Consider the following 15,309-nt stretch of genomic DNA (forward strand, 5'->3'; position numbering starts at 1 on the left):
CTAAAGTACAACCGAAATAGTTTCACTGGGTGCGTCACGCTGGCATACGATGATTCGGATCGAAGAATGTAAGACATTCACATACTTTTCATCTAAAAAGTCTGGCCTTTTTTATCGTGATGTCCTAACGAAGTTATTTTGTCTATAAATGACTTAAAAAATGATACTTAATGAATTGATGAGGGTCGCGATCGTTTGCCACATTTGAATATATTTGTAGTTTCAAATAATTACAAATGCTTTATTAGGCAGTAGTGTCCTTTTTGCATTAGTGTTTGCGTTAAGATATTAATAATAAGAAACTCTTTCCACGAATTGTTTACATTATAAGAATAATATTGATCTTTTCATACATAAATGACTAAATTATTTCATTGCAATTTTAAGAACTAGGTGCATATATATATACACAATAATAAACACAAAATATATTACATTGCGTGTATGAAAAAAGTAATCATTTTTTAATATTTCTCAGTGAAAATTTGATTGCGATACTCTTTCGTAGTTCAAAATTTATATCAAAACGTCGCTAAATCCTTCAATCCAAACCGCTCTGAGGCAGTGTGGTTCAACGTTGATGTCATGGTGTGTTTCATGGAGGCATTACTGTGCGAAGTTCTTTCAAAAGTTAATAGATTATGGATTAGAAGATCGGGATGGTGGTTTGAAGATGTTTAAAAAATAGAAAATTCACCTTCGCGACGAGCTGTTGACCACTGTGCACGTCGACGCATCGATACAGAGCGCTACCCTCGGCCGGGCCAAGAAGCAGATACCGATCGCCAAGTATGGCGGGTCCATGATGATCGGTAGGCAGCGGTTCGTAACTAGGGAAGACAACTGGCGGCACCGAGTTCGCTTCGTCGTTCGTCGGCTGCTGACTGATGTCCTGACTATTGTTCGGACTAACCAGGAACTTTCCATTGTTGGTACGAGTCACTTGCAGATGAAGAGGATGCTGCCTGGTAGCGGCTGTCACTCTCATATTGTGCCGGTTTCACACGCGCACCGTTTCACACTACACTATCGTATGCGTTCGCACTCGGTATATCCTCCGTTGCGTGATTTTGCGAATCGTTTTTCTTTCCTCTTGTTCGTGCAATGAACACGTGTCATTCACGAGCGATTTTACAATCCGCAATATTGTCGTTTGACCATAAAAGCAGAAAAACCTTGAACACACTTCCGCGTCATGAGATTACCAAACTGTGGTAGCCTGCGGTTATCGATTTCTAACGGGTCAATTTGACGTTGGTAAACTCTACGGGTACGAAACGCGTGTCTTGTATACGTACGAATTAATTCTAGTTAAGAATATCACTTTGTGCGAGGGCCCACGCGAAGTTGCTTCGCGCTACCTTTGGGTCCTTGGACGGAGATCTTCGTGGGTGACAATCGGTCACGTTTTAGCAAAAGCTCTGCAACACGCACAAAAAAAACAATACATTACTAAAATACTATTATCAATTGTTTCTTGTAAGAGTTTAAGAGTGTTCTCACACGGAGATACGCGTATAGTAAGTATATGTATATGTATATCCGGGAACGAGATATAGCGTTTCTTTTTGTATCGATCACTTATTCTTGCAGGTTGTCTCTAAATTGCGATAAAACAGTAAAAATATTGAAAACACTATTTTCAACTTGTTATAACAATTAACGAAATAAACAAACATCTATTCCACAGTTTAGTTATCTCCGTGTGAAAAGGTTCTAAAACGCTTTTCGAAAGTTAGATGTAGAGCCAAAAAGTTTATTCGAATAAGTGTCACTAGAGGGACAAGTAATAAATTTCACATACATCTCGATTTCTTTATCACGTATAGTTTTAGGTAACATCCTGCGTCACTTTACATATACGTATTACATGATTACATCATTGCAGTATCGTCCACCGATAAGGAATATCAACGTTTATATAAGTTCTTAAATATCATTTTTAAGAATGGAAACAATGCATGCGATGGGAACATTTTCGGCACAGAAATGACTCGTTGCTCCACAGAGACAAAGCGCATTGACACATTCCGACGGGCGTAACGTGCCGAAGTCAGTTAGCGTGTGTACATAATGGGACTGAAATGACAAGAGTTCCATCCATTAACTCTATGTGATTCACGGACAATTTCAAAAGAGTACGTTTCGACATTCGTCCTGCCTTGTGCGCAATTTCTATGGAGAAGGGGACACCGTAAGGTCAGGGATATCGCTGTAAGGCGGTCGTTGCGCCGCACCGTAACGTTCTACCCAGCCGAGGAAGCCGGGTCGCAGAAAAATTCTGAAACGTGATGCAACAGCATCCTCGGGCGTTATTAATGTCGGTAATGTAACACCGAATTTTTATCGACCATCCATCGGGTTTATTCGCACCTTGTTGCGTACCGTCTATAACATGCAGACACCGTGTATTACCTCATTTTGGCGACTATTTATACGTATTCGATACCAAATGTCTCAACACACACGTTACATTAATCTTAAATCATGAAATTCCACTGCAGTTTATTATTAACTTATGAATTTCAACTCTCCATTCAACAAACCTACATATCGTTATTTATACTCCTGGCCACGCATTTCGAACGATAAAGATACCGTTTGTTAGATATCGTGTATCTAAATAATTTATTTAACACTGGTAAATAATACCTATCGTTGTCGTTTAAAAATGTTCTAGATAGCGTTGCATTCCGAAATAAAAACTAAATTGGACCTAGTGTCACTCGCACATTATTATATAAAAAAGTAAACAATGTAAAAAACAAAAGGATGAAAAGTTTGATATGATAAACATGTAAAATATTAAAAAAAAAAGAAGAAGAAAAAAGGAAAGTGAACCGAATACAATCTTTCGAATAATTAGTATTAAATAACAATTAGTACGTATGCTCAGAACTTCGAGAAGATGTGAACAACATAAAGTGTTTCCTAATATATGTACATTGTTAAGCTTCGTCGAGTTTGAAATTGAGAAAAGTTACAGGTTGGGGGTCATATTATTTCCTAATGACGTGTAGTTTCGTTGAACTCATTACAATCGCCGAATACGAAATTGGCGGATAACCTTGAAAGCGAACAATTGGGGCACGTCTCAGAAATCCGACTTGATTGGTCATTGGCATATAAGTACGTCGACCATCTAGATTCTAGATATTCGCGAAATCGCGCCATTATGACGTCCACGCACTTGCGCAAAACTAAAGATCATTCCTCACTTGGCTCTACCTAGTTTGTGGCGATATTCGATGACCAGCTGAAACACTAATTACTAATTTTCATCCGGCAATCAAGAAACGATCATTACGCACTTTTTAAACAGATATTCGAACAGAAACTCGACGGCTACTGACAGACGCTGGAGCTCTGGCGTCCCCTATTCGCTTTTATTGAATGAACGAGTATCTGATGAAACAGCGAGCTTGAAATTAGTAAAGCATTGCGTCGGCACGGTAGCGCGTGTCGAAACCCGCGTATACTTAACACGCACACTACCAAGTAGATAGCAGATATCCTTCGGTAAGGTCAAAATGGCGGAGTTTCACAGTTGTCACGACGATATTGCGGGCACCGGTTGCATTAATAGCGCGCGAATGTGACGCAACACCGTGAAATAAATTAATTGCCTAATACATCCGCTCCTGAAGCCCATAACTTTCTGTCAATGAATAGCGCCGGCGTCAGCGGAACCTCTACCTATTGATAGCGAGATAAACAACATATTGCTTCTATCATTTCGATTGTTCAAATTATAAAAACAAGTCATTTGAAAATTACTTAAAAAGGCTATCCTTACTGCTACGTACTGTAAACATGTACGGAATTTCTAAATAATGTTCGAATAGCGTTATGTGACCATTCCGGTTAAGCAAGCTTCAAATTTGTCACTACATTGTCGCTTAAAAGTGAAACAATGTATTGACATTTACTCTGTCACGTTACTATATGTACGCGCGGTGTCTTTTAAGCAATTTTTTAGATATCGTTATATGGCATTTCCTGTTGAGCAAGCTTAGTCATATGTTGTAAAATCGTCAATTACGAAAGTAACTGACCGGAAAGAAATGTTAGTAAGGGTGCACTGATATCAGGGCAAGCGCACCAAAGTAAATACACGATACAAGAAGCTGACATCGATCCGGTACGCGTCAGTAATAATCACTGCACTTTGCACTGTACTCGGGCGCCAGCCCGATACGCAGAAATACGGTGTGCGCGCACCAGTTCCTAATTTCTTATCTGGTTGGCTCTGTGAAATATGGTTGCCACCGTGACGGGGTTACCTTTTCAATGTTCCTGTTGTCGCCGTACGTTCCTGAACGGGGGGTTGGTATGGAGAAGAACGGTCATCAACCGAATTCCCCCCAAAGACGTTGTTGATAAACCGCCGTGTCTGCTCGAAAAGCGAATTCCCCGGATGGTTCCGGGCGTATTGGTTTTTCGAATAGCGCGCGCCTCGGATCAAACCTGGCTGCTTCCTGTTGGCTGCTCTACCTGGATGGTGGCTGGTAGTTGTCTCTTCACGGTCCTTGCTGTTCGTGTCGCGATCGAAGTTTCTCTTCGGTCGCGGTGGATCGCGGGTTGGTCGGTCACTCGAAGAGAAACTGAAAAGCTGAGCGGTTACGAACGAGGGAGACTGTGCAGAGAGATTTGAATCCCGCGCAACGGACGGTCCAACGTTTTGGGCCGACCCTCCGCTCAGAAACGACGGCGGCAGCAGAAGAAACAAGCACAAACCGATCGCGCCATTGTGCAGCAAACGACTGAAGCCACGGTCGCCGCCTCGAATTAACCCGACGACTAGGCGCCGGTGGTAGGAGAGAACGGGTACCGGGCGCGCAGGCGCGGCGCTTGCTGCTACAGTACCGGCGCAACTTACATCGCCACTGTGGGCAATTCACTGGATATCGTGGACAAAGTTGTTTTCAACTCTGAGGTAAATTATTCAAATATTTCATTATTTAACACTACCTCTGGTCGAAAATGTTGATCAGAGCTATGAATATGATTTGAAAAAATTATTTAGGCGTGTTAAAGCGAATTGTGATGATATCTTAGATGTTAGATGAAGCTGGTAGAAGGGTTAACGATATATGAAAAAGTATAGGTTAGCCAAAAGATTTGCGCGGTTCTCGACAATGTACTTCCTTTTTTTCTGTCTGTCAAAGAACCGCACGATTATTCATAAAATGATGAATGCTCTTATATTTATACCAACTATGAAACAATGCATGGTATGTACATCGTTATGTGAAAATTGTCAGAACATTTTTGAATTTTTTGATCAATGAACCTGACAATAGAGATTGTCGAAGATACGTCCACAAAGTTGAGGTTGAACCCTTATGTCAACGTCACATGGATACTCCATTTGTTTGATTAAATATTTCTTTCTTGTGATATTTTATATTAAAATAATGCATCGAAAAATAAATAATAATCCAGTAATGTGAAGGTATTACAATTTATTTAAAAAATCGGATATAAAAATAAGCGTTCTTGACACTGACATGTGTTCATTTTGTTTTTCAAAATAAACGCATTAAAAAATAATTTGTTTAAACTTACGCGTGGATCGCTGCAACACTAATAGAATTGTAACTTAAGGGTAAGATTATTTTCTGAGCTGCTTCTTGATATTTCCAATGAATTTCTGAATCAGAAACGCCTGCTCTTTTATTCACAAGAACATATTTCGAAAAATAATCACGTAAACGTTACTCATGGGATTTATAATGACCTAGTAATTCCTGTTGGTCACTCGACTGATTCACCATAGATGCATTCGACATGAACTCACAATCATTCGTGGTTTAGCTTGCGTCGGTGATGCAACACTCAACAAAGTTACAGAGTCGTAGAACCGTTCTAGAAAATTGTCGAACTGCCGTTCTGATAAGAGCAATGGGGCCTCGTGACTTAACGTTGCGTCACTGGCCACATAAGCGCGTACGTGGGCATCCTAAACCGCGACACGCGGTCACACATGCAAATCCATTGCGCGTTTACAACATCTGTAACAGTAATTACCTCTTTTACATCACCCGAGCATACGAAACACATTATTAATCGCGTCGATTGCAATGTCCCGTTGAAATTTTCCACTCGCTTCGCAAGCATCTCTGCAAAACTTGCAAAAATCGAACATTGAAATTATCCGAAACGTACTCAATATTTCCATATTTCCTATATTCAAACAATTATACAGAAGCATCTGAGCATTTCAATTTTCGTTATTCAATTGACAAACATTTGGGCTGGTTATGATAATTAAAACTTGTTAGCCATTTACATGCACGCCTACATGCACATTCTGAACAATTCACATGCTCCTCACGTTTGTTTACACAAAAATATACACAAACTGAAAACATCAACGATATTTTGTATTGCAATGATTTAATGTATTAAACGTTTCCATTATTGCAACGCGTAACTTCTCGAAGATAGCAACTTTGAAGTAAATAATTATAAGGTCCAGCAGTAGTGATAAAATGTGAAAGATTTTTGTTTCTTTTTTTACTTTCCAACGTTTTATTGACATACGTGTACTTAATATGTGAAATAATGTAAGTTTATTATATAAATTATAATATTAATCAATAATAAAATAATAATATTATATTATTCTTAATATTATAAATTCAACCGATATCTGGAACAAAAAACTTACATTAAAGTACAATAAAACAAGAAATTAATCGTTAACTTTTTTTCAACATTCCCTACGTTTTTTATTAATTAGTTTCACATTTACAGTAAATTTTCTTCAATTGCCCTACAACTTGTAAACAAAAATGGACAATTTGGGAAGAGGAGATACAATTATTCAAGCACTTGCAGCTCGTTTTTTTAGTTGTTGACAATCGAGAACTATAAAAACAAGGCGCAAGGCTCGAATAATCGTATCTCCTCTTCCCAAATTTACCATTTTTGTTTACAAACGAAGGACAATTCGGGAGAATTTACTGTAACTGGTTCTACGGACGTAAACTACGTCCGTTTATAAATTTTCCGAAAAATGTTCAAAGATCAGTTTCAAACACCATCAGTACTTTTTACTTTCCATTTCATAAGGACGACTTTTTTGGAAAACTAATCCGTCAATGCACTCGTGTTCATGTTACAATAAAACCCAACTCTGGCCTCTCTCTGTTTCGATATAAATTATAAACAATGTCAGGAACTTAATTGTTAGCACTCGATTGATCTAGTGTTGAGAATCCGGCGAGTTTTCAGTCGATTAAACAGTGGATTCTTCGGAGATGCTCGTTGCGTACAAACGACCCGCCCTTGACCTACCTTAACGTTCCTTAGCAACCGAAGGAGGCGCGCTTTAAACAATCGGTCGGTAACTAAGGGCATGCAACCTCACCCACGCAAGCCGACATGACCGTGAGAAAACGTGGAGTTGTCGCGCGCAGCGTTTGCCGCGAAGAAATCGAGACGTGTCGCCGCTCGTTCGAGTCACATCTCAAAATACGCTTCGTAACTCCATTATCTTCTTAACTCGATAATGAAAGAAACATATTATCGATCGCCGATGATCGTTCCAGCTTTAGCAGTTCTTTTTGAATTTTTTCCCGCACGCTCCGACGTCCGTGCAACTTTTTTCATTAGAGCGATGAAAAAACTCGCCTTCTGCCGGATATTAGTCGTTGAAATTTCGTCACGCGGTCTGGAATGACTTCAAGGCCGGGTGGTATTTATCGCGGCCCAGGTTACGATAACGCGTTACGCTTTCAATCCTTATTTTCGGGGACTAAATATTGTTGTTACGCGCTCAGCGCCCTCGTCCAGTCTCCCAACGCTGTTAGTCACAGAGTTATCGATTTTCGAGCGTTTCTTTTACCATTGTGCTCCTAAACACGAAATCTACCGTGATAGCATTTATCTTTTATCGTGCCATAACCTTCCGAAACGGGTACGATACGATCCGCAAGAAGCGGCGCTGCACGATTGCTTTGTTTTATCGTTACGATACAATTGCCAGAAAAAAATAAGTCAATCCGCAGTATCGCCACACTGACTAGCAACAGTAGCATCTTTAGGGATACAGAGTCCCCTTTAAATAACGACGCACGACTTGTCAAAAGTAATTAAACGACGCTGTAGAAACAGCGGCGAAGATAAAACACGGCTGTTTAATTTCGTATTCAAGACAAATGGATGGATCCGCAAATAAAACAGATATTAGTTGGTTTCGAAAGTCATCGACCAGCTGCGATTGCGAAACGCAATCTTTGATCCGAACAAATACAGTCTCCAAGACCTTCGTTTTTCGAAACAGAGGAGTCAGAAGGAACGCGTACGTTCTGTATCTTTTCGCTAGCTTTTATTTTTTTGTTAAATGGTCGTGTTTTTCTCGGCGATGTTGATTCACCGGAAACCGACGTCTTTGTGTACTAATTTAAGAAACCGAGAACGAAGCGGAAATCGTGTTTCTTAAGGTGATAGACCTACCAGGTCGCACACTAGATGGAAATTTCACCGAAGTCGTTGAAAGTTTGATTTTACTGTGCTTTCTGCTCGTTAGGGAGGCGTTAAATTCTTACGCGCATACTTGGGGGATGTTTATAGAAAATGAAACGCGGGTTAGTTGAAAAATTAACCTTCGCACCTTCTTTACGCGTCGACCACGAGAAATCTTACTAATATCGGATTGTGGGCCCTCGGAAGCTATTCAACTTTTATTTGAAACATTTTTCAGTATCATCAACAGTTTGCAAGATATTTAAATGGGTAAATAAAGTAATGCTAATATTAAATAAAAATTGAAAGATATCCTTTCTTTAGTTACAGTGGAATTGAGAAAAATGTTCTTAACACAATTGAAATTCTTGCGAAGAAAATTTACAAACCGTCTCAATTCCTTTTTAATATTTTTCATTTTCTAATAATTCATTATAACTATGACACAATTTTAGATCGAGAAAAGACAAGAGAATGTGTAAATATTGAAATAATTTGTTTGTAACAGTTTGGTGAAATTTATATGGTGTTTAAACATTTTAATTCAAGTTTGGCACAGCAAATGTTTGCGTACCAGACTCGTCATTTCCGCTTACGGGATCAAATAATTGTAACAAATTGATAACAGTGTAACAATGTTCACAAATTCTTCCAAAGTCTTCGCAGTTTTGTATTTGACCTGTCGATTTTTGTCGCAAATGCGACAAATCGGCAATCTACTTATGAATGACGGGGTTTCGTTCGTTTAATCATCGGTCGAAGCGGATCTTCGCGAAATCCGGCCACGGAGACAACAGATTATTGAATTGTCGAGATAGACACGAGGTCACCGAGTGTCGGAATGATAATTCCCCGATGGACGGATGCGGAGAAATATTGGCTGGGAGCATACGTGACGCGTGTCATGCCACCACGAATTTCCACGGCTGACTACCTTTGCTCTTGCGATTCGTTAACGCGACTAATGGGCGAACAACGAGATTCACGGTGATTATCCTGAAATTACTCATCGGCAAGTGTGAAAGACAATGGAAGAACGGTGATGGCAATGTCAACAGTCCCCGCGCTGTGATTGCAACGAAAACGCCGAGATATCATTCTCGCTTGCGCAAGAACCAGGAATTTTCAAATGATTTCCGCTTTCTGGAAGCGTGACGTCGCGCCTATGTCACTCAAGATTACGTTCTCCGTCGCTTTGAAAAAGTCCACCGAAATTTCCGGAACCAGACGAAAACATCGCCGCAATGTATAGGATAGTCGAGCCTTCGTGTTAATTACATCCTGTTTTCGCGTGTAATTAACTTTATATTTATCGAATAAGATACATTACATTTCTTTATTTCAGAATAAACAAAGTCATATTCGGAGTGACGTGGACCTGTTGCATTTCGTGTAAAATAAAATGGTCTAGTTATAACTTGTAAAGACTAAAGTTAACCGTTTGAACTCGTCGAATTTTTGTCTGATCAACTATCTAAAATTTGAACGTATTTGTTGGGAATGTACAGTAAATTCTCCACAATTGTCCTTCGCTTGTAAACAAAAATGAACAATTTGGGAAGAGGAGACACGATTATTCGAGCCTTGCGCCTTGTTTTTATAGTTGTTGACAATCGGCGATTATAAAAATGAATTGCGAGGCTCGAATAATCGTATCTCCTCTTCCCAAATTGTCCATTTTTGTTTACAAGCAGTGGGACAGTTGGGGAGAATTTCCTGCAGTAAGTAACGCTTTCAAGAAAATATAAAATGACAGAAAATTGAAGATAATTAGTTTGTTTGACCCATTTCGTTGGAAAGATTTTGAACATAATCTATTAAATCCGGACGTTATGTATTTATTTTTAATTGAAATGAAATTCGACTCAACTATTATTAATATTTAAACATTAAAATAAAGGTTCGTATATGATAAATATCAATTTTCTTTCTTCTATACAATTACCGATAAAAAAGTACTAATCAATGTAACTGTGAAAGATATCGCAGTGCGAGGGGTTAAATATTTAATAAAAAAAGATTGTATCGATACAGATCATGTAAAACGAACATTTGTCATTTTGAGGGTACCATAATTATCGGCAGTTTTCTTACGTCCTCCGAGAAGGAACGAAGCTCGCATAAATGGTCCTAATGCATTTAGAAATGCATAACACATTCCGAACAATAACGTTAATAACGATTTCCTCGGAGTACCTGAGGTCACAGCTCGACTTTCAAAAATTCGTCATCGTCCGTGATCTCACGTCGACGGTTGGTGTTTAGTGGCGATCATGGTTCCACGAGTTTCTGTGAGTCCTTTTGCAACGCCTTGTATAAACACAGAGTGAGGTCTGCAGGTTGGCGCGGTGCAGACTCACGAGCATTCTCATGGCAAACGAACCGGACGTACGATTATGTTCACGGCCGAAACTATTTTTGCGGATGCCTCACGAGACGAGACGATCCGACGCGGAGGAAAAAGTAATGACGTGGGCGGTCGTCCACGAAAATTGTTTCTTCCGGTGCGATTCAACGATCTTTTTGCTTTCGAAATACATGCTCACCGTGTACACGTGTGTTGAGGACCGCTTAATGTCTCACATTGATCGGTTAATGGGTGTAACATGTCTTGTTTTTAATTCTTCGTGCTTCGTTGATCAAGGAAATTCGATTTTTTTTAATTACGTTCAAGTGGTACGATCTTATTGATCGATTGGAGAAGTTTCTAACGCTATTTCCGCCGACCTTTTGTATACAATAGAACTATGATTATTTGGTCATCCAATATCTGAATTTTTTTCAGCTCGAATCACGTGTAATCTGCTCAATGTAAGGCAACCAATGTGCAAATCGATTTACTGTATAAATCAATAACAATTAAGTCTGGCATTGTAATTAGGTAGCTGTTTTATTATCCGTATTTATTTTTGCAAAATTGTTTTTGTAATCATTATAAGAAAAGTTGAAAAGTCAATTGAAAAAAAGCAATCGAGCATAGAGAATATTTTTCAAGTGTTAAAAGTTGTGTTTGATCACTTTAGTAAGAATAGCGTTAGATTAACATTTTAAAAGATGTGTTTTGAAAGATCTGTCTGGATCTCTTCGATAAAGATAGTGTTAAATCAACATTTTTTAAAAGGTGTCTTTTGATTTCTTTGCTCCGAGAAACCGTGTTAATTGCCGTTGACCATGTATCAGAATGTTTGAAAGCAACCTTTCCTCGAATATCTGTTATGTTCGCGTCGAGGCGTGTAGAAAAAAGCGAGGTAAATATAGATGAAGACAACTCGACCTGATCGTCTGATGCAAACGGAAAGTGTATTGCTTTCTTCGTATCGCTTGACACTTTCGTGACGAAACTGTCTAACACATTATCACCTCCTAAGCAACGAAAGTGTTAAGAGAGATAACAGTCACAAAACCAAAATCTGTATATGTGTCAAAAAATTATTTCGGTTCATACAATGAATTATGAAAATAACACATATACAAAATTTTCAAATTTAAATCCGATGGGATTAGAATTTCAGATATTTCAACGTAATATTGAATACATTGCTAGTTTCTGGGTCATTGTGCAAAATATAAATTGTATGCATTGATTGCAAGAAACAGGAGTCACATAATTTCTTACTTTGATCACTTTAATAAATCATCGATTTTCTTAAGAACAATTGATCTTTCTAAATTTCACCGACTCGTTTTTGTTACAAATACATCAACTTCACAGACTACTAAGTCAGTTTAATTAATATTATCAACACTTTTATGCATATCAGCTATGAATCTCTTAGCAAACTTTCCAACAGTTACAGTATTATCAATCGTGACAGTGCAAGTCACTTCAAAAAGTGCAGAATAATCATTGATTTAGAGATTTGTTTTGAAACCAACATTTTGAAATTGTTTCGTAATGAAACAGAACCATTCGGGAACTAATTTTAACTGAAAGGCACAAAAGAAGTTACCCAATGTTACTCATTGTTACACTTGACTACGTTACTGAAAATAATTTGTTGGTTTACCAATGGAATTCACTTTCGATACATATATTAAATCATTACTGTTTGACAAACCGTAAACTATGTGCCAGTTGATCAATTAAATTAATAAAATATCGGAAATTATGAGGGAAACAAACTATTTTACTTAACGCTAGGCGTGTGACACACAACAATCAGCTATTTTATATTACTTTATATAAATAACGACGATCTATGTCGTTATGATGATTTTAACCATTTTTTTGCAATATTTGTCCCAAGTAATTTATTGGATAAATTCTTCATACATATTCACGATCTTACTAGTCGCAAGCGAACAAAATTGGAACCCGTCATTTTGACTAGCGTTAACGATGTATTAATTAAACGTGAATACAAAAATAATTTGCAACAAATAAGGAAATTCAATTGGACTGTTCGATAAGTAGCATCGAATGCAAGAATCAGGTGGAATTGTGAAATGTTAAGGTGCACGTACCATTGTGCGTACGTGCGATCCAGCAGGCGAGTAGATCACTAATCTCTGAAGTCCCCTGATCCAGTAAAACTGAACACACTGATACGCGGTCACAGATCACAAACACCGAATTCCGAACGGAGAGTCTTGGGATCATGTCATGCCGACCCAGTAATTACAACTGACACATCTGAAAAGCATGGCTAATAGATATACCGACTCACACAAGAACGATAGTATTGTAGACCACTACACGCATGAACATCGGTACTCATGAAACATTGACACACAAAATGCAACACTGCTGAATAATCTGTAAATCCAAATTCTACGAAATAAGGAAACCAACCACAGAATTATTATTGCCAAGTAATGGTAAGTATCTTATTATCTCTGTGTGGGCGTTCGATGAGCAACGCTCTAATTAATATTCATTTTATATGACTTAAAAAAATGTCCTTATTCTTTCATAGTTTAATATGCAATAATCAATATCTTGTAATTTTGTAATTATTCTGTTTTATGATTTACTGTATTTTTTAACGTAATTCCTTTCAATAAACATATTCTTTTGATCAATGGAAAATGGAAATGCATTTTTAAATTAAAAGAATATAAATTTAATGGGAAATGCATTTTTAAGTTAAATTTATATTCTTTTAATTTAAAAATGCATTTCCATTTTCCATTGATCAAAAGAATAAAAAGAAAAGTATTCTTTTGAATACAAATTTAATGGAAAACGGAAATGCATTTTTAAATTGGAAGAATATAAATTTTCTTCATAGATAAATTAAATAATTATCGGCATTTTGAACAGAATTGCAGCGGCTCCAATAATCTACTTAAGATTTAATTGTAAAATATTCATTTCTCTCGCATTGTAGTAATTAACAGAATTTATGTTACAGAAAAGCGAATAATTAAAATACAAAAGTCTGCAAATATTGTTACACGATTCTTAATTTATTGAAATGATTAAAACGAGGAATAAATGTAAATATAACCCTCGCAGGACGAACGCGGGTCACTCGAGCAAAAAAATTACACGTCGGAATCTGTTTATGCTTGATTTTGGCATTGGTCATAAAATGACCCAGCTTCGGCCTCCACAAGGCACGTCCTCCGAGAGTTAACTCATGTCTGTTGTAACTAAAGTAGAATACTTTTATTTTATTTTTTTTATTTAAAGGTTCTGGCAGTTACGAATCTCCCATAGATGAATATATGCATTTCAAAATACAATGATTCTTTGAATATTACGACACATGACAAACGATGTAATTGCCAGAATCGTATCGTTTGATTTTACGAGCAATAAATAATGTATATCGGTTTTTGTAAACACCGACTCCCGTCTATTACATCATGGCTGTGCATCGTTTCCACACGCTTGCAGAATTCTACTTTTCATAAGAGAACCATCATGGTGCAACAGTCTCGTTTAATCAAGTCGGATTGCACCCGATTACAAAAACTTGCTTTTAGGTATCCGATCCCACTGAGTCGTATCATTCGCCATTTTCGCAACGCCAATTGTAAATTCTTCGTATAGAATAGTCGCTAGACGGACAACTATTTCTATCTTTTCGTATCGATTTTATCAAGTAGCCAGGGAAGTTTGTGCTGCATCATTATTACTTGTCATTATTAAACTGGGCATACGTATAATACTGAATCATCAATTAAAGCTAAGATTCTGCACGTTTAAAAAAGAACTCGACTCGTAGCAACTTATTTATCAACTAATAACAATTTATTCCAATTTAAGAAATCGTCGATTTTAAAATCGATAAGACATCGACAGAAAGTTAAAAGATTTTTTTGAAATCAGAATCAAAAATTTTTATTTTAATTGAAGCCTTTTTGAATACTAAATACTACTACTACTTTTCGAATACTAATACTAATACCTTTTTGAATAATCACTATTGATTAAGACGGTAGATTTTCTTTGTTGTCGAATATAATGTAAGATTTTGCAATCACTTTGTGAAATTTTGGCAATTAATTATTGTGAAATAATTACTTTTACCGATTTCGTGATAGTTATAACTTTGATTCTCTTTGATTCCCTCAACGTTGATTCTCTTATTGTACCCATTATGTATAAATAACTAATAATTTTCCACTCTAATGCCATGCGACCATGTGTCTATATTATTTAAGTTTCTTTGTCAAAACTTAATACAACATTGTTGCATCACTTCTTTATAATCAAAAAGTTTGTTTGTCATACCTTGTTTATCATGTAAAACGTATGTTTATATGCCGATAATATACGATATTTGCTGTGGCGCGATGTACATATGCGTAAATATTTGACCCTTTTACAACTTATCAGTTCATATAAAAAACTTAATGGTTCGTAATTTAATGTCATATTATTTGTGT

The 15,309-nt window shown here is 37.3% G+C and overlaps 2 protein-coding genes across 4 annotated transcripts in view; one reads left to right on the top strand and one right to left on the bottom strand.

Moving 5' to 3' along the window:
* trbl (tribbles pseudokinase 2) overlaps positions 1 to 13,091 on the bottom strand; it is a 32,285-nt gene extending 19,194 nt beyond the window's left edge. Inside the window, exons 1-2 of one of the 2 annotated variants that reach the window (XM_033469322.2) lie at positions 12,937 to 13,091; positions 698 to 1,421 (exon numbers count right to left, since the gene is read on the bottom strand). In XM_033469322.2, the coding sequence (XP_033325213.1) occupies positions 698 to 988 (291 nt within the window). In that variant the 5' untranslated portion in view covers positions 989 to 1,421; positions 12,937 to 13,091. Of the gene's footprint in view, positions 1 to 697; positions 1,422 to 4,283; positions 4,768 to 12,936 lie in introns of those variants that run through there. The other variant, XM_033469321.2, reaches the window with a different exon arrangement.
* LOC117219840 (putative RNA methyltransferase CG11342) overlaps positions 4,791 to 15,309 on the top strand; it is a 55,396-nt gene continuing 44,877 nt past the window's right edge. The window contains exon 1 of one of the 2 annotated variants that reach the window (XM_033469324.2): positions 4,791 to 4,936. The gene's annotated coding sequence lies outside the window, so the exon portion shown is untranslated. The remainder of the gene's footprint in view (positions 4,937 to 15,309) is intronic. The other variant, XM_033469323.2, reaches the window with a different exon arrangement.

Source organism: Megalopta genalis, chromosome 7 (assembly GCF_051020955.1).
Source record: "Megalopta genalis isolate 19385.01 chromosome 7, iyMegGena1_principal, whole genome shotgun sequence".
NCBI classification, from domain to species: Eukaryota; Metazoa; Arthropoda; class Insecta; order Hymenoptera; family Halictidae; genus Megalopta; species Megalopta genalis.